The sequence below is a fragment of the Cladophialophora bantiana genome, assembly GCF_000835475.1.
Source record: "Cladophialophora bantiana CBS 173.52 unplaced genomic scaffold supercont1.4, whole genome shotgun sequence".
Taxonomy (NCBI): domain Eukaryota; kingdom Fungi; phylum Ascomycota; class Eurotiomycetes; order Chaetothyriales; family Herpotrichiellaceae; genus Cladophialophora; species Cladophialophora bantiana.
Window position 1 is genome coordinate 584188 of NW_015971578.1, and position 21264 is coordinate 605451.

General features: G+C 51.6%; 7 protein-coding genes across 7 annotated transcripts; 4 read left to right on the forward strand and 3 right to left on the reverse strand.

Moving 5' to 3' along the window:
• Window positions 1-96: 96 nt before the first annotated feature.
• Window positions 97-1620, reverse strand: Z519_03000 (uncharacterized protein; the record flags this gene model as incomplete). The annotated part of the gene is made up of 2 exons (XM_016760753.1): window positions 97-1550; window positions 1599-1620. 2 exons carry the CDS (start codon window positions 1618-1620, stop codon window positions 97-99), a joined length of 1476 nt encoding a protein of 491 aa, XP_016622603.1.
• Window positions 1621-3411: 1791 nt separating this feature from the next.
• Window positions 3412-4386, forward strand: Z519_03001 (uncharacterized protein; the record flags this gene model as incomplete). The annotated part of the gene is made up of 1 exon (XM_016760754.1): window positions 3412-4386. The coding sequence occupies one exon, from the start codon at window positions 3412-3414 to the stop codon at window positions 4384-4386; it is 975 nt and encodes a 324-aa protein (XP_016622604.1).
• Window positions 4387-6235: 1849 nt separating this feature from the next.
• Z519_03002 (uncharacterized protein) lies at window positions 6236-7492 on the forward strand (the record flags this gene model as incomplete). Its single annotated transcript, XM_016760755.1, has 1 exon — window positions 6236-7492. One exon carries the CDS (start codon window positions 6236-6238, stop codon window positions 7490-7492), a length of 1257 nt encoding a protein of 418 aa, XP_016622605.1.
• Window positions 7493-9273: 1781 nt separating this feature from the next.
• On the forward strand, window positions 9274-11226 carry Z519_03003 (uncharacterized protein; the record flags this gene model as incomplete). The annotated part of the gene is made up of 4 exons (XM_016760756.1): window positions 9274-9564; window positions 9615-10683; window positions 10747-11018; window positions 11071-11226. 4 exons carry the CDS (start codon window positions 9274-9276, stop codon window positions 11224-11226), a joined length of 1788 nt encoding a protein of 595 aa, XP_016622606.1.
• Window positions 11227-13059: 1833 nt separating this feature from the next.
• Window positions 13060-14345, reverse strand: Z519_03004 (uncharacterized protein; the record flags this gene model as incomplete). Its single annotated transcript, XM_016760757.1, has 4 exons — window positions 13060-13111; window positions 13198-13321; window positions 13376-14072; window positions 14265-14345. 4 exons carry the CDS (start codon window positions 14343-14345, stop codon window positions 13060-13062), a joined length of 954 nt encoding a protein of 317 aa, XP_016622607.1.
• A 792-nt stretch (window positions 14346-15137) lies between these two features.
• Z519_03005 (uncharacterized protein) lies at window positions 15138-18046 on the reverse strand (the record flags this gene model as incomplete). Its single annotated transcript, XM_016760758.1, has 4 exons — window positions 15138-15224; window positions 15295-17379; window positions 17428-17476; window positions 17535-18046. 4 exons carry the CDS (start codon window positions 18044-18046, stop codon window positions 15138-15140), a joined length of 2733 nt encoding a protein of 910 aa, XP_016622608.1.
• Window positions 18047-19132: 1086 nt separating this feature from the next.
• Z519_03006 (uncharacterized protein) lies at window positions 19133-20052 on the forward strand (the record flags this gene model as incomplete). Its single annotated transcript, XM_016760759.1, has 5 exons — window positions 19133-19273; window positions 19326-19368; window positions 19438-19548; window positions 19610-19792; window positions 19850-20052. 5 exons carry the CDS (start codon window positions 19133-19135, stop codon window positions 20050-20052), a joined length of 681 nt encoding a protein of 226 aa, XP_016622609.1.
• Between the last annotated feature and the right edge of the window lie 1212 nt (window positions 20053-21264).

Below are 21264 nucleotides of genomic sequence, written 5' to 3' on the forward strand. Positions count from 1 at the left end.
AGTATGGGGCAGCTTCTGGGAGTGGGAAACATGAGCGGTGCGAACTGCTCGAATCCGCCTCAGTCAACAAGCACGAAGAAGGGCGACAGAGTGGTCTTAAACCTTTGGTTTCTTCGACCTGGAAGCTTCGGCGTTCGACTCCTCGTCATCTTCATCATCCTCAACGACCCTTCTCTTGCGCACGATGGCGGCTGACTCTCCATTTCCCTCGTGATCAGATTCTTTCTCTTTTCGCAGGGCATATGAGAGGATGAGACGTTCATATTCGTCCTCTTGCCCACGAGCACTATCCTCGATCTGGGGCAGTCGTTCCTCGAACGGAATCTGATGGAGCACATCCTTGTTCTTCTTGATTATGCGCTGTTTCAGCAACAGTCGCCACCAATAGTACGCGCGGTCGTCCAGGTTAGAATTTCTGGCACCCTTAACCACGAGGCCAGTAAGGGAAGCTCCACCAGCAGCACGACGCGAATACGGGATCTGAGCCAGAAGATACATTTCGACCATGCGGGCGAACTGGCGACCTGCAATCTTGTTCTTGGATCGGATGGCTTGCAGCTCGTCAAGAGGAAGCAATTTGGCAGTTGGTACGCGTTTCAAACGTCCTCGGTCCATGCTGGCAAAAGGCGACGTATCTATCTTGAGGTTGATTGCTTTGAACTGTGGTTCTAGATTGTCAAAGTCATTCATGTCGCGTAATTTGTCGAACTCCTCGCTCGGGTCCTCCACTGTCAGTTCCAAAACTGTCGGGTCGGCCATAACCTGATGGTATATTGCCTGATAAAGAGCGGAACCATGGCCAGAGCTTTGATAAGGTGGTGTAATAAGGAATTGCGATATTCGGACTCGTGATGGGAGTGTGTTGGGCGTAATGGTCTCTGTCGGCGGAAATGAAACAGGAATATGGTCCTTCGGGGGTTTCTGAAACTTGTAGAAGCGATAGGTCGTTGCATAACCAACGAACGAGTACGGAGATGCATTGGGTGCCGGGGTTGTTGATGCCTTTTGGTACGTGAGATAGACCCTCCATCGATCCAGCGTCCAGTCAACCTCCTCTAAATTGATGAACTGTCCGCCTTCGATAAAGAAGACAATAAATATTTGAATGTTGTCAATCAAGGTTCTCATTGGCATGTCTAGGAGCGAACCAGCCCACACTTCAAAATTCTCTCCGCCTCTTGTGTACTTCTTTACGCACACGCCTGGAGGTGTCCATTCCGCTGCTTTGGAGTCGTTCAGCACTTCTGACTCGAATCCCTGTTGAAAGGCTGTTGGGGGTAGGAAGTTGCCGAAGGTCTTGTTCAGATCGAGAGCGCTTGTGGTGCCAACGGTGTCGAACTTCTTCACATATGAGCACTGCAGGTGTGGTCGCAAGTCGTGAGCGGCAAATAAGATTTCGAGTTCTAGTCCTTTGTAGCCAAAGATCTGCTCTGCTTCTCCAACGATGGGATAGGTGAATTTGGGATGGAATTCATGCTTGGTGATGAGTCTACTGTTTGGGCCGGGCTGGACGAGAGAGATCCGGATGGCATCATTCGCGTTGACCGAGACTTTAACTGATCAGCAGAAATCTTCCTCATGCGAAGCGCAACACTGACATTCTTCGGATGACGCAGCCATGCTGGAGATATCCGGCAAGATTGTCTCTATTGCATGTCAGGCGCGGAGTTGTAGCAAGCAATCTTCAAGCGGCGCTGAGACTAGAAAGTGCTGTTTGAGAGGCACGAACACAAATGACACTCCAGAGATGTGATCGTAGAAGGAACCGCAGGTGACTTGTCTCTCGTGACGATGGGAGCACGTTGATCTTCAATTTGGGGTCGCCGCGAACACGCTTTCGAGCAACGCGTCGTGGAAAATTTAAAGCCGTCTGACAATGTCTGACAGTCATTTCAACCGTAACCTCGGGTCGCCCACCAGTGTTGGTGCTGTTGCATTCACCGTTGCGAGCTTCCACTATGCCTGATTGCTTTTCACAGTCAAATATCGCAACTGAGACCTCGCGATTCTCACGCCCTGTCCGCCGTGGTTATGCACATAGCCTCGTTTAAGGACCTCATTCCGTCTGAGATGAGTCCTCTTTCTCCTCATTCTCGGTCCGAAGATGGCCAAGGACACGAGCGAGGAAAACCCTGGTATTATTGTAGCAGTTACTGGCGCTCTTCCAATTTGGCTTCCAAGACTTCTCATGCGAGAGACGCTTTCCGTTACCAGCCTCGTGTTCAGGTTGCGCTGACCACGCTTCCCCCCTGTGTCGTGCATCTCTTCGACCTAACTTCATTTCCACCCTTGAAATTCGGCCTACATTGTTGAGAATAATAAGGCTTCGCGCATTCAGATACTCTCAAAATCCTTGGCTTTCCAACCAGATTGGAGAAAGTATTCCCTGGATCGCATACTAGGACGTGCGAACCCTCCCTCACCCGAGCTGCTGAAGCTTCTCGCTTCTGCAAACTACACAATGCTCAAAAATAGTATTGGATCGGAGAGCAAAGCGAGAGTGCCGAGTATGTGACGGGAGATCTTAAGCGCAGCGAATTCTGGTGGTCCTCGCGATTATGTGAGCTGGCTGGTTGCCCAATCCTAAGATGCAATCACGAACTAACGTCCCAATGAAAGCCAGGGTTCGTTACCTTATTTCCCGATATTCCCGACGTTGGATGTCCGTTTGTGTCTTTCTTGTGGCTCGGTATCGTGTGCAAAAGGTTGCGAGCCCGATGGATCCGGAAATCAGACGAGCTCTTTGTCTTTTCAGCGTCTTGCAGGTCACACCATCTACTTTGAGAACATTCAATAGTGCGATGCTGAGGCTTCGAACCGACGCAACAGTCCTGTTCGAGCACCCCCATAAGAGGACTCCCCATGAGGAAGTGTTGGAAGAAGGGGTATGCTCTTAAGCCGTGGAGCCCTCGGTTGGGTTTGGTGGCCCGTTCCCAGGGCTCCAGACGTGATGACTCGCTAGTCTGGGGGCTAGCCTGCCCCAGATGCCGGAAAAGATCATTAGGGATGGTGGTTTGAGCGGTGTCAAGAAACTTGAGACCCGTAAGTGGGAGTCCGGGCGAGTCGTCTCCCCCTTCGAAAATCCACTCTTCCTGCGTCCCGAGTCCAAGGGTCAGCAGCTTGGATTTTCTGGGTCTCCCATTGACCCGCCCCTGCCTTCGTGGGGACTGGTGATCCATCTCATGCTCCATCCTGCTCAACTTTCCTTCACTCACTCACCTGCGAGCTCCCGACACACACAGCAGTCGACAAGTTATATGCGGACAAAATGCACATTTTGACAATGCAACAGAAACTCCTCGAATTACAACTTCAAGATGTTAGCTATTCTGGCACCGCCTAAGATAATTCCTCGAAACGACAGGTTAACGCGATCATCGATTGTTCCGGGGTTGGGTATGCGCCGGTATAATGCTCGTTTCTTCTGAAGAAGCCAAACTTGGAGGTTGGGTCTGCGCCGGTTTATCCTTGGTGATATTAATTGTTCGGATCATTGCAGCGAGAATACACCATGGATCTTTCGATGTCAGCACTGCTATCTGTGTCGCTGCTGTCGTCGCCGTGGTGATTCGCCTTATCGTGAATCAATTCGTCCTTACCTATGGAACGTCGAACGACGCGCTCAATGGCAAATCAACATACTTCGACTCCAAGGATCTCGAAAATCTCAAGATTGGAAGCATTTTATCCCTGATCGCGCGACTTCTGATCACCACGATTTGTTGGCTTCAGAATTGCTTGTTGTTGCTCTTCTACTCTCGCATCTTCGAAATCAGGGCGAAATGGACCACCAGACTCATTCGCATTTGCTGGATTGCGATCCCTGTGACGTATGTTGGTGTGGTACTGGCGACTTTTCTCGAATGTCAGCCATTTCATCTGTATTGGCAGGTCAAACCGAGTCCGGGAAGATGTATCAGAGCCTACATCCAGCTGCTTCTCCAAGGAATTTCAAACATTGTTCTGGATTTACTCTTGTTGGCAATTTCTTACCCGCTTCTTGCTGCGGTGCGCCAACGAAGCCTTTCGGAGCAGCTCAGAGTCGGGACATTGTGTTGTCTCGGGGTGTTTTGCATCGTTATCACACTGGTCCGCATCGGGTACATTTACGCCGAGCAGTCGTATCAGCCGGTGCGCAGCTTCTTCGCTTCTGTTCAAATAGCTGCTTCCTGCTTTGTGGCCAACGTGCCCACGATCTATGGCTGTGTCAGGATGATCAGAAGGCGCAAATCGCACCAAATGCAGAGAAGGGGGAGTCGGCCGGAAATTTGGCTGCAACTTCAGGTCACCAACGAGAGTAATACCTCCACCAATGTTCCGGTCTCTATGCGAGAAACCGGTTTGTCAAACAACTCAGAGAAGAAGTGGTCACGCTTGATCCCATAACGCCTTTCCACGGATAGCGACAATTCCCGTATTTGGATATTCCAACGACCGCGCCAGCTTGTCATGCTTGACACATAGGCGTTCTTTGAAGAGGCATTGCATGTGCCTCTAACCGGGCAATTTAATCCCAGCCAAACGGAGAGCGTTCGCTGAGAAGCTCAAGTGGATGAAATCTTCAAGCCTCAATCGGCCACAAACCCTGACAAGCTCGAACGAGCAAGAAGGCAGCCAAATGTGCAAAAGACCTGCAGGCACGGGTCCCGCTACCAAACGCTAAATGTGATAAAATGGGGGCCTGATAACAGGGATGTTCGATAGGCGTCTACTATGGGTTGTGTAGACGGGGAAAGCAGAAGGCCAGTTCTATTGAGTTCTGAGTCCTTTGGAAGATTTTCCTGGCCGGTCGATATGTGAGGGCAACGTTAGAGGATTGCCTAGTGAGGAGCGCCCAGCTCCTCCCAGGTCTATATCTCCTAATGTGGATAACTGAACCTTGCTCCGACATTGAGGAGCATCGTGCGGCCCTATACTGAGCGTCTGTCCTCCACCCTCTGCAAACGTCGGGTCGCCAGTCTCAGATCCATAAATGCCCAACAGTTTGTCATGGTTGGTCTCAGTCCGGCACAATTATAGACATCATCTTTAGGGGCCAGGCAACACCATTGCTGCACTTAGCCACCGTTCTGTCCGTCTCTCCACACTCTCTTGGTTCTCGCTGCCTGTCACCTGCAAGCAATCTCATACCAATGCCCGCTGGGCATGTCTGGCGCACAGAAGTGACTAGAAGCAGAGCTACCAACCCGAATCTGAGTCAGCAACAAGTCTATCTAACATTGTTGGATGGAAAACTCACCCGGGTATCTGGTCTCGAGGGCAGCAGACAGATACTCACTGTGTCGCCAACGTTGATGCAACATTTCTCTGTCGGACAGCCTTTATAAGGCCAAAGCGCTGTGTTTGAAGCTGAGCCTGAAGGGCATGGATGGGAAGATGGCATAGTGCTGAAGATGATGAGTATGGTCGAGACCGGAAGAAGTTTCATCGGAGACCACATAGGAGCAGCGCAAAGTTTCTACCCGAATCCTCGAAATGGACTTGAACGTGATGAGTGCGGTGGGATTGGGCGAGATGAGAAGCTCCCAAAGTCTTGTACAAAAACAAAGTCAAAGAACGCCAAGTCGAAGCGAGATAGACATGTTCTGACATTAGAATCAAACGCGACTGCCAGCCGAGCGCTCAGTCCTACATAATACCAGCTGGACTTTTGTGGAAGTGGACCTTCACTTTCAAGTATAGCTCAGGTTCTAGTATCTACTCCTCAAAGGCACACTATTGCATTAGAGACAATAAAGGTGAACAGTTTGTGTGTTCACAAGAAAACCGTTAGCTAAGAGACATCGTTCCAGAATCCATGTGATGGATCCTCGATCAGCCGCTCCCTGTCGAGTTTCTCACAGTCGACGCAGCAGAACGCTTTGTGCAACTCGACTGTGATAATTATCTCGACATTCTTCAGCCATCCTGAGCCATCAAGCAGCCTTGTCCCTGGCACGTGGCGATAAGGCGGTTATCCCCTTATCGAGGATGCCGCGAAAGGGGATAGTATTAATACGCCGTCCTCCCCTTCCTACATGCGCATTCAGGAGACGAGACACTTGATCACCGGCTTCAATGCCTGCATAATAATCACAGTCGCCCTCACCCCATCAGCTCTTGACAGTTGCGGCTCTGAGATCGACCTTGAAAGCAAGCAACATGTTCACCTCGGCCGCCTGGAAGTGTGCTCCTTGCTAAGCTCAACCCATAACCAGAACACGAGCCTTGGTCTGCGACGGCGCCGCTTGCGACAATGGACGGATTGTTCACCCTGCTCAGTCTGAGCATTGTTATGGCCGTGGCATCCTTTCTTGCAGGAATCCTTCCACTGTCCTTAACCCTCTCACAGCCACAATTACGGTTCATATCAACAATTGGCATGGGCGTTCTTGTGGGTACGTCTTTGGTTGTCATTATCCCTGAAGGTGTCGAGACTCTCTACAGCGCCTCTGAAGTTGGACATGCACATCCACAGCTCAAAAGACATGTCTCTGTACGCGAGATAGACATTCGATGGAGTCAGCCTTTTGCAGCAGAGCCGCTTCACAAGATCCTGACGCGCGAATCGGTGGACAATCTAAATCCTTTTGATGTCCCCGGCCCTGTCATTCCATCGGAACTGGGACCGCCACCACGTACTCCTACAAAGCCTGGTGTGGTCGGTGCATTGGGTGGCGAGAGCAAAGATGACAAGAAGGCGGAAGCAGAGCACGATGGCGAGGAGGAGGATGAAGAGGAGGTCCACAAGGAATCCCACCATGCGTGGATTGGAGTTGCCTTGTTGGCAGGATTTATGCTCATGTACCTGATTGACAAAGTGCCGCAGTATAGCCAGCCAGCAAAGCAGAAGGCCAGGACGCATCATATTGCGCTGAACAACTTGGGTCGCAGGTTCAACTTCACTACATCTTTGGATCGCGACGATGAAGCCGACTCGTTCATCGACTCGACCGAAGGGCGCCATGTCCACCAAAGGAGCTTTGCAACCACCATAGGTCTGGTCATTCATGCAGCAGCCGATGGGATAGCATTGGGAGCGTCTTCGACCGCAACAACATCTGGACTGAGCTTTGTGATATTCTTTGCCATCATGATTCACAAGGCACCGGCAGCCTTTGGGCTGACGTCGGTGCTAGTCAAGCAAGGGCTCTCTAAAAGAGCAGCTAGAGGGCATCTTATCCTCTTTAGTCTGGCTGCGCCTACGGGAGCTATCTTTACATGGTTGCTTGCTCACCTTCTTGGCGGTGGTCGAAACCAGAGCGCACAGACAACCAGGTGGTGGACGGGGATGCTGTTGCTGTTCTCTGCAGGGACTTTCCTCTACGTGGCTATGCATGCGATGCAGGAGACCTCCGGCGCTCTCCACGAGGGGATGAATGGGCATGCCAATGGCTACATTGACGGGCGCGAAGGCACCCAAAGTGAGCCCCGGCCGTCTTGGAAGGATCTAGGAGCAGCTTGCTTTGGAATGATTCTCCCATTGTTTTTACAGGTTGGACATGCTCATTGATCGGATCGCCTTTCTTCTCTAGGGTTTGTTGCCGGCACCCTCGGTTTGTCTTGGGGTCCAAGTTCAAGAGTACGGCGAGTGTCCAGGGCGCTGATGAGTTCAAGGCGATGGAAACGACATGATCAATGCATTGGGCTTTATCAGTTTATGTCACCGAGAAGCCACTCCATGAAACTAGTCTACTGAACCAAGACCATGAGAAATATTCGGAGCCAAGTTGAATCTGGGATTTTTGAGGTGTGGCCGTTGAAACGTGGGATACCACTAAAGGTGCCACCAGAAGTGGACGTCTAAGCCTCGGGAGATCATGTCTGGCCTTTGCGGGATGTGTTAATACTTGTCGGCGTATCATCTCCTGCCTGTCGTGCACTGGTCGGGCATCGTTGTGGACGATTGTCAACTCAACCATGGGTTCAACATCGGAAAGGGCACCGTTCTTTCATGCTCAACCTGGATAACGCGTATTGTAGGGGAGACTATATGATATGTATGCAGCATGGCGTGTGGAATCTTCGTCTAGCACCTCAGGATGTCGGGGTGTGGCCATTTGGACAGGATCTAGACTTGACGATCTCTCGGCGAACAGATGGGAAGAGTGGCGGACGGCGGTCAGTGGCCAGAGTCGAGACACGACTGGGCAGCTATGGACATGTTAGGCATGCACTTTTGGGAAAAATGGTCAGAATGGTGCATAGTTCAGGCACCACCACTGCGCGGACCCCGCCCCGAGAGGCCAATTAACCCCGACCTGCAGCAGTCTTGAGCAGGCTAGCAATGGGCGCCTGGGCTACTTCTGCACTCCTTGTTTCCTTGCTGCGGGTTGCGCTGGTGGCTCCCTCCTGCCATCATTTCAGCCTCTCGTCTCGCTGGGGATGCTCATGGATGCTCCCCCTCGGTCTGATGAGTAGTTGACCCTTTCTGCACATGACCAGCCGACCCTTGGTGCCCTGTCCCCCGTACCAACATAACCATTCATTCCCGAATTCCCCCTCTTGCCTACGACCGTTAAACCCGCTAACCATCCATACCTTTCGATATTAACACTGGTGACACCACCCACAAGCTTTCGTTTTCTAAAGCTCCCTCCCCCAACGCCAGACATACCGTAAAGCCACACTGCTTACAAAAACCAAGACCCAACCTCGCACGCCTGCGACCGATCTCGCCGCCACCTCCCTCCCTCTCCCTCGGATCTCCATATCCTCCGGTTCATTCCTCTCCTGGGCTAGACCTTGGCTCTCATGTCATAAGCGCTTTTCTGCCAACGATACACCTGCAGCTCGAGTCGTCCTCTTCCGTTGCCCTCTACCCTGACGCTGACATGGCATGATCAGGAGAGATTTATAATATAGCCTCGAACAGGAGTCCTCTCGTTGTCTATCCGAAAGCCCTCTCGCTGCTTCCTTCACGGTCCTTTTCCGAGGCTTACGACTTCGTGGCCAGACAGTGCAGGTCCTGTCGAGGAGACGTCACCCACCCCCGAACCGACTTGCCTTGTATTGAAAGAGATGGAACTGGATGACGACCGTCGCTCCATGTCTATGGACAGACCTCTATCGCCGAGACCGTCCAGATCTGTCACGATAGACCCAAATCAACTTGCCAGTCGAGCCGTCTACAGTAACACAAGACCAGAATCCCTGGATCAAGAACATGACTTTCCTTTCACGGCGCCCCACGGTAACATCCCTCAGATAGACCCCCTTCGGTCTGCCAGACCTCCCCGGCATAGTGTGTCGCATCCGCGTCCAAAGCGTTTGTCCACCTCGAATAAGTCAGGCATGCCCTTGAGCATATTACCGTCTGCTCCCGCCTCTCCTCCTACACCCGCTCCCTCGCCCACGCCTTATCAACGAGCTCCTAGTTGGACCTCTGCAGGCGAAAATGAAGACTCCTTTCTCCGGGACGCCAGGGGCCATTTTTCCAATCTGAACGCTGCAGAACGAGAGAGATATCTGGCTGAGTTGCTCAACATGTGCGACAGCCACCTGCTTTCCTTTGTTCACAATTTTGTGTCTCCCAGACTGAAGAAAGACCCGTTTGAGCATCTTCCAGACGAGCTCTGCTTAAGGGTATGTGTCACGTCTGTTTGCGAGATCCGGATCAACTGACCCAGACACAGGTATTATCATATATCGATGATCCTCTTAGCCTGGCGCGAGCCTCCCAGGTTTCACACCGATGGCACAAACTCTTGAACGACGATATGCTCTGGAAGATAATGTGCGATAAGCACGCCTGGCGAAGAACGTCGTCCGTAGGCCCGAGTGATGACCTGGACTCGCCATCCCCCTCTCAAGCAAGCCAAGGCCCGTATGCGTTCAATAGCCGATCTCCCAAACGGAGCCTCGACGGTTCTCTAATCGGCCCTTCAAGCAGTGCACCGAACCTGACGCTACCTAAACAAGATGCCCTGTCGACCAGCCCTCGTGCTAGGAAGCGAGTGTCACAGTCGCATTATTCTCATTTCCGGCACAAATACATGATTGAGGCTGCTTGGAGGAAAGGTGGTGAAAGCGTCATCAAGCATATAACTCCAGATCAAGGAGTGGTCACCAGCCTACATCTGACGGACAAATATATCGTGGTGGCTATGGACAATGCCAAAATTCATGTCTTCAATACAATGGGTGAACATCAGAAAACACTGAAAGGTCACGTCATGGGCGTCTGGGCGATGGTACCTTGGGACGATATTCTAGTATCTGGGGGCTGCGATCGTGATGTGAGGGTATGGGATATGAAGACAGGCAGAAGCATTCACGTATTGAGAGGCCACACTTCGACGGTCAGGTGTCTAAAAATGTCCGATGCCAACACGGCCATTTCCGGTTCCAGAGACACGACATTGCGAATATGGGATCTACAGTCTGGGGTCTGCAAGAATGTGCTGGTAGGCCACCAAGCCAGCGTCCGTTGCTTGGCCATCCATGGCGACCTTGTCATTTCTGGGTCATACGACACCACGGCTCGAGTTTGGAGCATATCTGAAGGCCGCTGTCTTCGAACACTTACGGGTCATTTCAGCCAAATTTACGCCATCGCTTTCGATGGTAACCGCTGCGCCACTGGCTCGCTTGATACCAGCGTGAGGATATGGGATCCGAAGACCGGTATGTGCACCGCCATTTTGCAGGGCCACACCTCCCTGGTGGGGCAGCTGCAGCTTCGCGGTGACACTCTTGTTACAGGTAAAGTCATCAACTTTGACCCTGCTAAATCATGCTAAAACCGGTTCACTAATTGGAACACAGGTGGCTCCGATGGATCCGTTCGTGTTTGGTCGTTAAAAACTAACTCGCCTATCCATCGTCTGGCTGCACACGATAATAGTGTTACGAGTTTGCAGTTTGATGACAACCGAATTTTGAGCGGTGGCAGCGACGGACGTGTCAAAGTCTGGAGTGTCGAAACTGGTCAACTTGTTCGCGAGCTTAGTCAACCCGCTGAGGCTGTATGGAGAGTGGCTTTCGAAGAGGAAAAGGCCGTCATTATGGCGAGCCGATCAAACCGGACTGTTATGGAGGTATGCGTCAAGAGCGTTTCTAAATCGTTCACGCTGCTAATCTTCTTTGCAGGTGTGGTCTTTTTCACCGCCAGATGACCCAGTGGATCGACGGTCGGAGAGCCCTCTGAGCATGCCTGAACAAGTACCACCGGCCGATGATGAAGACGAGCCGACTCAATTCCACCACGAAATCGGTGATGTTGACGCGACCATGAGCGACGTTTAGGGATCGACCGCCAACCGGAGACGCCACGCCACATCGAACCAACCGAGGCGTTCGGAACGAAACATGAGACGAACGGCCCTGGAACGACCAATGGGACGAACGACTCTGGACGACAGAGGATGACCTTAACCACAAAAAGAAAACCTCAGCGGATAATCTGTGCATGAAGGAAACCGTGCGAAGGCAAAGCCAGTAGCGGGACCTTACCAACATCCTGTTGCCAGCCATGTCTCAAATTTGGGATCCCAGAAATATAGAGGACAGAACAAACGAAATCCAATGATCGAAAACCCGTGCTGACAATACTCTGTGGGAGTCGTGTTTGGGAGTTTAATATTTGCACATCAATATGGCAGTATGGAGACTCCCCCTTGAACGGTCTTTTTTCTCGAAAGCATAGCGATTGGTGCAGGAAAGCCCAAGGGATAGCCGGCATGAATCTATCTTTATGGATATTACTCATATTGATGTTGAACGAGAAGAGCATGGGTACGCTGGTATGCTTAAAACGGAAGCAGGGTTTCTAAGCAGCATGGGTCTCGAGCGCCCACATGGCATTAAATGGCAAAGTTTGAAATGATATACATTATTCCCCCCCCCTGAGTTCTGAGCAGATTCAATGGTATAGTTTCATGATTGTCCCGTTCCTTCTCCTTGGTTCGCGGTCAATGCGGACGGCCGCGCGAAGACTACCTCGACCAAGAGCCAACCTCTAGTGAAACGGCCGGAAAGGAAAACGACGCAGATGCGTGACATGAAATCAACTGACGGGGAGGCCTGCAGGCACTTGTACTCACGTTGGTGCAAAATGTCGAACGGTGCAGGTATATAATTAATATGTTGATGGGGTCCTATCAAAGCGCGTCTATTCCCCCCTGTCCATGTAGTATGTAAGTGTGTATGTAACCAGGGACTTATATAGTAAATAGTTACTCCGTACCTGGTTTACCCTCATTCCTGGGGTAAAGAAATACCGAGAGCCCAAAAAAAGTAGCTTCAAGTCCTGCTGTAGATCTATCGAGTACATATGGACTTGCCTCCCCCCCCCGCCCCCGGGGGGCATTGGAATCAACGATGATATTAGACGACAAAGGGAGAGAAGAGAAGAGGCCCTTGTCTGCCTACCTCCCTACTCCCCGCTCCACGCCACGTTGAGCCGGGGAAACGGGGATAGGTTGGGAGTTCAGGGGAAAAGGTTCATGGGTGTTTGGACTCTTCTGCTTTGCCCTGCTCGAGTCTTTCTCTGCTAGTACCCAGAGGCCCTCGAGCACACCCGGCCCAATCTTCATGGATCCGAATCGTACACTTCCTGTTCCATACTAAAATAACCCGGTGTCAGAGCAGCAGCTTAATTTGCCCGCCGCTCTGCTGCAATTTGGTAGATATCCGGGTATTTTTCTCAGGCCGAGAGAGTGCACAGGAAGATTCGAAAGCGCATGAGGGAAGACCGCGCAGGATAGCCATGTCGAGGAGGGGATGCATCTTGGTCTATGGCCGGTAGATGATGATCTGATCTGATGATCTGATTTGATTTTGTGGAAGGTCGTGTTTGTTGCCAAATTCTTATGAAGAGGATTTTGTGAATGGCTCGTGCAAGCCAGGTAGGTAGGTAAGTGAAACAAACTCCTCAAGAGAGGTAGATATATGCTCGGAGGCAGGAAATGTCTGTATGTGATCGTATCGTTTCGTGGAATGTTCAGGTTCGTCTTTTCATTATTGAAACTGTTCGGAGGCAGGCGTAACACTCCAGATCTTTGAATCGAGGCTAATAGCGTGGTTTTCTTTCCTGGATCCTTGGATGGAGTCCTGGGAAACTTCCGTGCAGATGACGATCTAGTGACCACCAGTTGTCGGCAAACCGAGCCAGACCTTGAAGGAATCATAGCTGTACCACGGTTAGCATGTCTGTTTTGATCAACTAGTTCTCACGGTTCCGAGGGGTTTTCGGAGTAGGGCGAGATCAAGACATACATCAGCCATTGGAATCCCGTCAATGTACCAATCATGACGATTCTGACTGGTAGACCGTTCCACAGACCTGTGAATCCAATGTTGCCGTAGATTCGACTCATGGCTTTTCCTGCGGATTCGCCAGCTAACAACGAGTAAGCCCATATCCAGGTTACGACGGGGAGCTGGCATGACATACCTTGGCGGTCAGAGTTCAACTTGCTGACCATGACATCGGCAGGATGGCTGACAATGGCGCAAGCAATACCAGCAATATAACCAGCCAGGAAACTCACACCGGTCTGCTGCAGACTGTTGTAGCTCTCCTTGGGCTTGCCGAGTTGTCGATAGATGAGCTTGACAGTCTCTTCAAAGGTTGCGAACTTGCACATCGTGTACGGGATTTGACGGCCCCAGAGAGGGTAAAGACCCTTGTACAGCCCAGCAATGCCCTCCTTGTCGACAATCTTGGTCCATCCCTCACGCAAGTTGTTCGCGTATGGAGGCAGTGTCGTCTGCATGCGGACTTTGATGGCTTCCCATGGACACAGGAGCACGTCTGCAATGAACTCTGCCGTGGCGCTGGCGCCCAAGTAAACTAGCGTGCGGTTGCTGTGGGGGAACATGTTGTCGCCATACTGGTGCTTGAAGATTTCGTAGAAGCCGTATTTTCCGAGGCCTTGGAAGGAGTAGCCGACGAACGTCGGGGTCCAGCCAAAGAACACACCACGCACGCCTTCTTTTGCATAGATGGAACTCCAACCTTGAAGGTTTGATTTATAGATCTTGGGGTCGACTTGACGGCGGGTTTTGACGAGATCGAGAGGCGTGACAAGGGTATGTGTAGGACCACATGCTACAACACCGCCCAGCATGCATGCAGCGAAGTATTTCGTCTGGTGAAAACACTGTTAGTCTCTATTCCGTCCTAGTGTACGCAAAAAGAAGAGGTTTGGAATGGCCGGCGGTCTCGGAAGTTGGGACGTGAGGTTCTGGGACCACCAATAACCACGATATTGTGAGCTCAACGGATACTTCAGGTTGCGGATCGAGGCCCTGGTAAAAGCCATTCGAGTGTGAACACGTACCGAATACGGCTCAATCTTTCCCAGCGGGTATTTTTTCAGCACCTCGGCAGAGGGTGGCTTGAGGGTGGTTTGTGTTGCCATGCTGGTCACTTAAACAGACTTTCTGTGGGCAAAGACAGTAGACTGAGGCAGACAATCCTTCAGCTATAGACAATGATCTTGTTGAGACGGCCGCTGTTCTTCCTCCAAGCGAGTTCCCAGTTCTACCACGGAGCACGTGCGCCAGAGTCAGTGATAGGACAAAGCAAGATTTCAACGCGAGATTAGAAGGTATAATAGGAAAGAAGTGCACGATGAGAGGAGATTAGAGCTTTGTCGCACAACGTGTTTCTGTAAGTTGCAAGTCAATGCAGAAAGGAAAAGGTTGCAAGTTGGGAAAAGAAAAAGAGCATGAAGGGCCTTAAGAAGCTGCCCATGTGCAAATGAGGAAAGCACCTCCAGATATGGCTCATGGTAGCCGCGCCTGCCGCAGCAGCCGTGATAGCTTGCCCTTGCTGCGCAGATCCGGGAGCTCGAAGAATGCAAGATCTCCTGGAGCTTGATGCGTGGTGCCTTGAGGGCTGCGGCATACATCATCACCGCTGATGCCGCCATGGCGCCCGGGCCAATCCATTCCGAATCGGGTTCGACACAGCCGGGAAATCCGGAAATGGGCCAGTGACATCATGCGCATCAAAAGCTTAACTGGAGCTAGCGGATGCTTATTCATCCAGCTTCAACATCTCACTCAGCCAACCAGCAGCCTAGACATTGTTCCTCTTTGAGGATAGACTCGACCATACCTTTTGCCTGGTGCGTCGGGTGTCCCGCATGTGCATATACATAGGGATATATATAAAATGAAGTCCTGCAGCCCTTCCCCCAGATCCATATCTATGAGGGCAGTCCCATTCCAAAATGGTGCGACGGCCCAAGGACGCCACTATTGCTCTCGGGCGGGAATAGTTGATCCCATTCGGCCTGCAGAAGAAACCTCTCATGTCAGCGCTGCAATCACACATGTCAAGCTACGAACAGATCGTGCACTCACCCAGTCAATGTCAAGCATGACAGAATCATTTCGGTTATTATTCTGAAACTGAGGGATGTTGATCTGATCACTCGGAAAGCCCGAGTTAATCCCAAAGGGGCTGCCACCCGCGGATGAGGGCTGCCTTGGTACAACACCAGGGAGTGCTTGAATGGCTTGTGGGGGCGGCGAAGCCTGTGGACCTGGTCCCACCACCGTTCGCCAGCTCACTTGATCTGTCGTGATCAGTGGCGGCCAAGATTCGTTGGTCCCCGAGTCGCTGGGGCTGTTAAAGTCAATCTGCTGACCTGGCGAAGGCTGATTTGTGTCTGCCCAGGGCGGCGGTGTTTGCTGCGGCGGCGGTTGTGACTTTGATTGTGACTGTGATAGCAGGGGCGAGTGTTGCCGTGCAGACGGAGGTGATGAAAACTGTGACGTTGCGAAGCGTGTGAGATGGGCCGCATCTCCGGCTGGCAGGTATTTCGCGTCAATATACATTGTTGCCGGGGTATCAAAGCTCCAGGGCTGGTCGGCCGAGAACCTCATGTCTCCTCTGGCCGCATTCGGTGGGGACGTAGCCCTGATGGCTGATGGGTGCAGCGAGCCGGATGCATCGATTTGGCCTTTCTCCTGCGTTGGTTCGGAGCTCTTACGGTGAACTTTGTCCAGACCATCCTTCATGCTAACGGGGATTCGAATCCTCCGCAGGTCTCGATAAATCGCCGTTCGATCCCTGACTGCCGCAATAATCGCCCTGGCTCGTTGGGTCCGCGACAGAGACAGATCTGGCTCAAACACAAAATCGATCACATTCCATATTCGCTCCGCGTCCCGAAGCGTCGGCTCTTGATAGATGACTGATAGCAGCAAAAAGGCAATGTGCCACTGCTGGTAAGCTCCGTTATACCATTTCCATCTCCTTAGTTCTGGGATTCGTTCCATTGCAACAGCATTCTCCATGGCCAGCAAACCGCTCTGGATCGTGAGATTTGCAAGCCTCTCGGGCACTTTGTTGCTTGAATTGTTCAAGTACCGATGCAACACCATGACATACATGCGCTGAACCATAAGATTCATTAGTAATTGTGCGTATTTCTGAATGGGCACTTCGATATCCAAGATTGGACTGTATTTGGCTTCCATGGCTTTGCGAAAAGATTCCACTTTGCTCAGGACATGCGTCAATGAGGCCCTTTTCTTCTCGATACGAATGCGATCGTACCAGATAACTCGTTGCATTTCTGTGCATTCAAAGTGTATCCGTGACATGGTCATATCTGTCCACTTAGTCTTCGCCTCTTGAGGCTTCGCTAAGAGGAGATCGGCATCGTTGATGTTGAGTGGGAATTTCGTATCATAATCCTCACGCTTAATGCCCGGTCGCGGCCCTTGAGACTCACAGGTGCGGAAATCCAGAAAGCAAAGTTGAAACCAGACGATGCGGCGGACGTGACACTCGACAGGGGATAGGCCATACACTGCCTCCGGGTCGCGATGGAGGCCCATACATTCCGCTAGGCGAACCGCCATACCGACTATCACCGAGTGAGCTCGCGAGATCTGGTCTCGACACATAGGGATCAGGTAGACCACGAGAGCCTGTAATGTTTCGATTTTAGTCGCCCTCAGAATTTGTGCTTTACTCAGGGCCACCTCGGTGCCCGTCTGGAAGTTAGCGAGTATAGTGCTTTTGGGTCTCGCGAAAGTAGCCGTGACATCTGATTCCGGCATACTTGCCACGGCTGAGAACAGGACCGAGAGGACAATGGATTGTTGCCATGCAGGAGGTTCAAGACCAGCGAGAACAGAAGTCCAAAAATTATCATATTGTAGCTGAAAGCTTGGCCAATGAACCACACGGGCAATAAAGTGGACGTTCTCAAAATAATTGCGCACCAAAAGATCGGCCGCAGATTTTGCTGGCAAGAAGTTGATAAGGGACCTCTTGCTGCCGACGTCTCCAAACAAGAATCCAGAGCCAGGGGCAATGTACGAAGGTCCGGGCGCCAGGAAGTCACTGTGGTGATCTGGGAGTTGCGGCATTGCTGAGAGTTTCTCGTCGGGGGTGCGACGATCATTGATGGGTTCCGAGAGTGTGATGTCCATCTGAAGAGTTTGTTAATCTCAGCGGGTTATACATATTGTCGGACCTACCTCTTCGTGGAGCCTGGGTCGGAAAAAGCCACCGAGTCGCTCCGTCAAACTTAACGCTGGTCAGTCCATCCAATGTCTCGATAATCAGGCAGTGGGTGGAATTTTACCGCATTTTGCCAATCTTAATCCCCAGGTCTAGGACATCATCATTCGCATCGTCCTCGTAAGAAGCATCAATGACCGCTAATGGGGTCGGCTCAAGACCTTTTTCGTCTTCCGGGACGGCAGCTTCGTTGTCAGAGCTACTGTCCTCTCCTCCAGGAAGGTCCGCTGATGTTCTCCGTTGCGATTTCTGAGGCGAAGCTGTGGCGGCCCTTCCTTCCTTGCGTGCGACGTCCTGCTCAAGCACTCGTTCGAGAGACCCCATTTTCTCCTTGATCTCATTGAGACGTTGCTGTGACACCGAATCCAGAGCCGGAGCCAGGAAGAGACAGTCACGCGAGAATTTGCTGCAATTAGTGCAAGGATGAAGCTTATCGCATTTGAGCTTTCTCCGGCGACATTCTAGACACGATGTAATCATGCGATTGCGTCGGCGCACTCTATTCTGAGTCGTGGACTTTTGCTTTTCGTCGATCGCACCGCGACTCTCGAATGAGGGCGAATTGGAACTATCCATATCGCCCAGTGTTTATAGTTGAAGGCAGAAAAGGGGTCGGCGGAATCCGTCACAAAGATATATAAAATGTCCTGATTCCCCGAGATCTGCCAAGGGATGGGCGGGGTAAGACGGAGGATAGCTCACACAGGGGAAGATCTTTCTCGCGCTCGTTTTGAGGCGGTTAGATTCGAAGAGCCAGTGGCGCTGATGGAAGGGCACTCTGAGAGAGTGGTGGCTGTGTGGTTGAGGCGGATTGCGACGAATTTCGGATCGCAAAGCGTAAGATGTCGGGAGGTCGATGGATTTGACAAGACTCGAGAGCCGCGGCGTGGCACGTGCAACTTGGCTAGTCTTTGCTCAGCAGACACAACGCCGCGCGGAATTCATCCCTTTCTCCTACCATCACAATCACCATCGAACCAGTTCTCGCTTCTCACCGACATCAAGCGTCGTATACGCGGCAATGCTGACTCGCCCCTGACCCAGGCATTGACTGATGTGACTCTATTCTATTGTTGTGGGCATCCACGACATGCAAGGCACAGGAGGGCTGACTCAGCGACATTGCTGGGTCAGAAACGATCAAGACACGAATCACTGCTACGGCCTTGTCCGGCTAAATCTTTGCCGAGAAACATCAAGTCGGTGGGATCATACCAACACGCATTGACGAGCCGTCTGGACTTGGCCGAATGCTAGAGCAAGCACCTTTGGGGGATGACGAGGACTACGGACCTGAGTAGGCGAACTGGGATATAGCACGAGGCAGAGACGCTGTTGCAGTTCCAGGTCTTATTTCATCAACCGACCTGTCAAGGCCCGCTTTGCGACATTCCCAGAGGATTACAGTCGCTTGGCCCCAGGCCATGCAAAAGGTAAGCAAGCCCAGCGGAGACCGCCCGGGTTGAACGTTATTTTCAACCTGGATTTGATTTTTCCCCATGCCCATATTCGTGTATATTATACGCTCGAAAACTCTGCTACGCTTGGGGTGACTTGGCAAACCGACAAATAAAAGTCATACTTCCTAGCCTTGACCACCCTATCAAGGCGGTATTGGTTGCTCCGAGTATCGACCGTACATTTACATAGCTATTAGACACCATGCCAATTGCAACGGAAATCGCGCAGTTCCATCTCATTCCTGGGCATGACCCCAGGGAACCCGACTCGTCGGCTGCCCGGTTCTTACAGAGGGTCTTTGACATAGTGAAGCAACGGGAAGGGTTTATTCGTGGCTATTGGGTGAGTACAGTTCTTGGACCGCGACCAATGCCTTTTCCTTGACACCAGGAAGGGCGTCCAGGATGAAAATCCAAGAATCCTTGTTGTGTTTGTTGGTAAGGCTCGGAATCAAATTTCCGCTTCGATTGGGCCACTCTCTGCTCACAGGAGCTGACGTCTGACAGATTGGGAAGATATCAGACATCACCAAGATCTGATCAACAGCGACGACTTCACAGCTATGACCGGAAACCTGGTCAATCTAGTGACCTTTGAGAACGGACCGCCTCTTGTTAGTGAGTAAAGTCGATGATCTTACGTTGACGCAGCCCACCAGGGGACTAAACGACTGATCAGCACACACGAACTTTACCTCCGACGCCGCGAGTGCTTGTCAAGCATCCGTCACTGCGGTAAAAACATTCAAGTTACCCGAGGGTGCGAGCGAAGAGCAGCAATCAGCATTGGAGGATTCGTTCCTTAGCCTCGCGGAATTCTGTATGGCGGAGACTCCATGTAGTGGATATGCTTGCGGTTGGGGTAAGGATTGTGCTCAACAGTACGGAGTAGCTGCATTGTGACTGACTCGAGCACCAGTCCTCGAGACACTTCCAGACGAACACGTCCCGGAGTGCAAGACGCTTGCCTTCACTGGCCTTTTTGGCTGGCCAGCGAAGGAAGACTCTGTGAGTTTGAGGGGAAACCCTGCAGTTGCGAAAGCGATAGAGCCGGTTCTAGGAATCGCTCTCCCTCGGAAACAGGGAGACTCTTTCCACGTCAGCTTGCGAAGTTTTGGGTAATCCTGGGTATTATGTACGAGAGAAATACTCACAGCTTCCCCACCTTCAATTCTTTACCACATCCACAGCTGCATGCACTATTACTCCGCTGCCTCTGTAAGGAGTCCCAGTGGACATGATTGCCGAGGATGGATCCCTCCGCTACCCACAAGTCGATCTCAATTGCGACAGCTCGCCAAAGTGGCGCGTTTCTTCAAGACAACCGAGCCATTAAGCGAGATCTGGGGAAATTGGTCGACCCGTGCCCAGCCAATCATGGAGCTGATGTTACAGCAAAGTTTAGCTTCAACATGGTTCATCTAATGGTCGCCAGCCTTAGTTCAACGCCACTCGAAGCCTTTCCTTCAGAACTGTCAACAAACACTTACCAAGTACCTGTCTTCCAAAGCAGAGATGCCCGACGATTATTGCCCCAGCGACTGAGCAGTTCGAAGTTCTCCTTCCTATCGAGACGATCTCGTGCCGATATCAGCTCTCCACATTGCAAGCTGCACGCGAGCACGAGCTGAAATTCTCCAATCTAGGTAGAAGCAGCGCTAGTTGCCCATCCTCGCTCCTTCGGCCGTTCAAACAAGTTTGCGTGTATTCACATGGTTGCCCGTCTTCAAGGACAACTGGCGCGAGCTCCAGAGGGGAGTGTGTGACAAGCTCATCCACCCGAATAGCCAAGTCAAAGTCTGGCGATGTTGATGAAGGAATACTTGCAAGGCGTGTTTTGGAAACTCTGACCTGGCGCTTTTCCGGCTCGATCCGTCACTTCCGGCCCTGTTGTCATCTCTTCTTTGTCTAAACAAAGCTCCTGGGCTACTTGCTGTCAACGATAGGACGAGCATAGACCTCAGATCCCGAGGAGTGCCAGGAACCGTTCCTGCTTACTGTTTGACTGTGCCACTAACCAATCAGTTCGTTCATGACGACCTGAGGGATCTGGGACTCTAACTACGGCGCAATTGCTGCATTGTCTTGTGTTGGTTAGGTTGTTTGGGATTAAAGTTTGAGGGCGAGGGCCATCATGAACATCCTGGCAGTGTTGTCCCCGCTAACTAGGTAGGTTTGTTGCCGACCCCAGTGCATACGAGGTGAAGCATACTATGGATATCGTCACACTTGTTTACGGAGATATCGAAGCCCCTTCTCTCATGTTATATGGACACTGCTGCTTCTGCTACTGGGACATGGGTTCCTATTCTTGTGTCCGTTGGAACAAGCCTC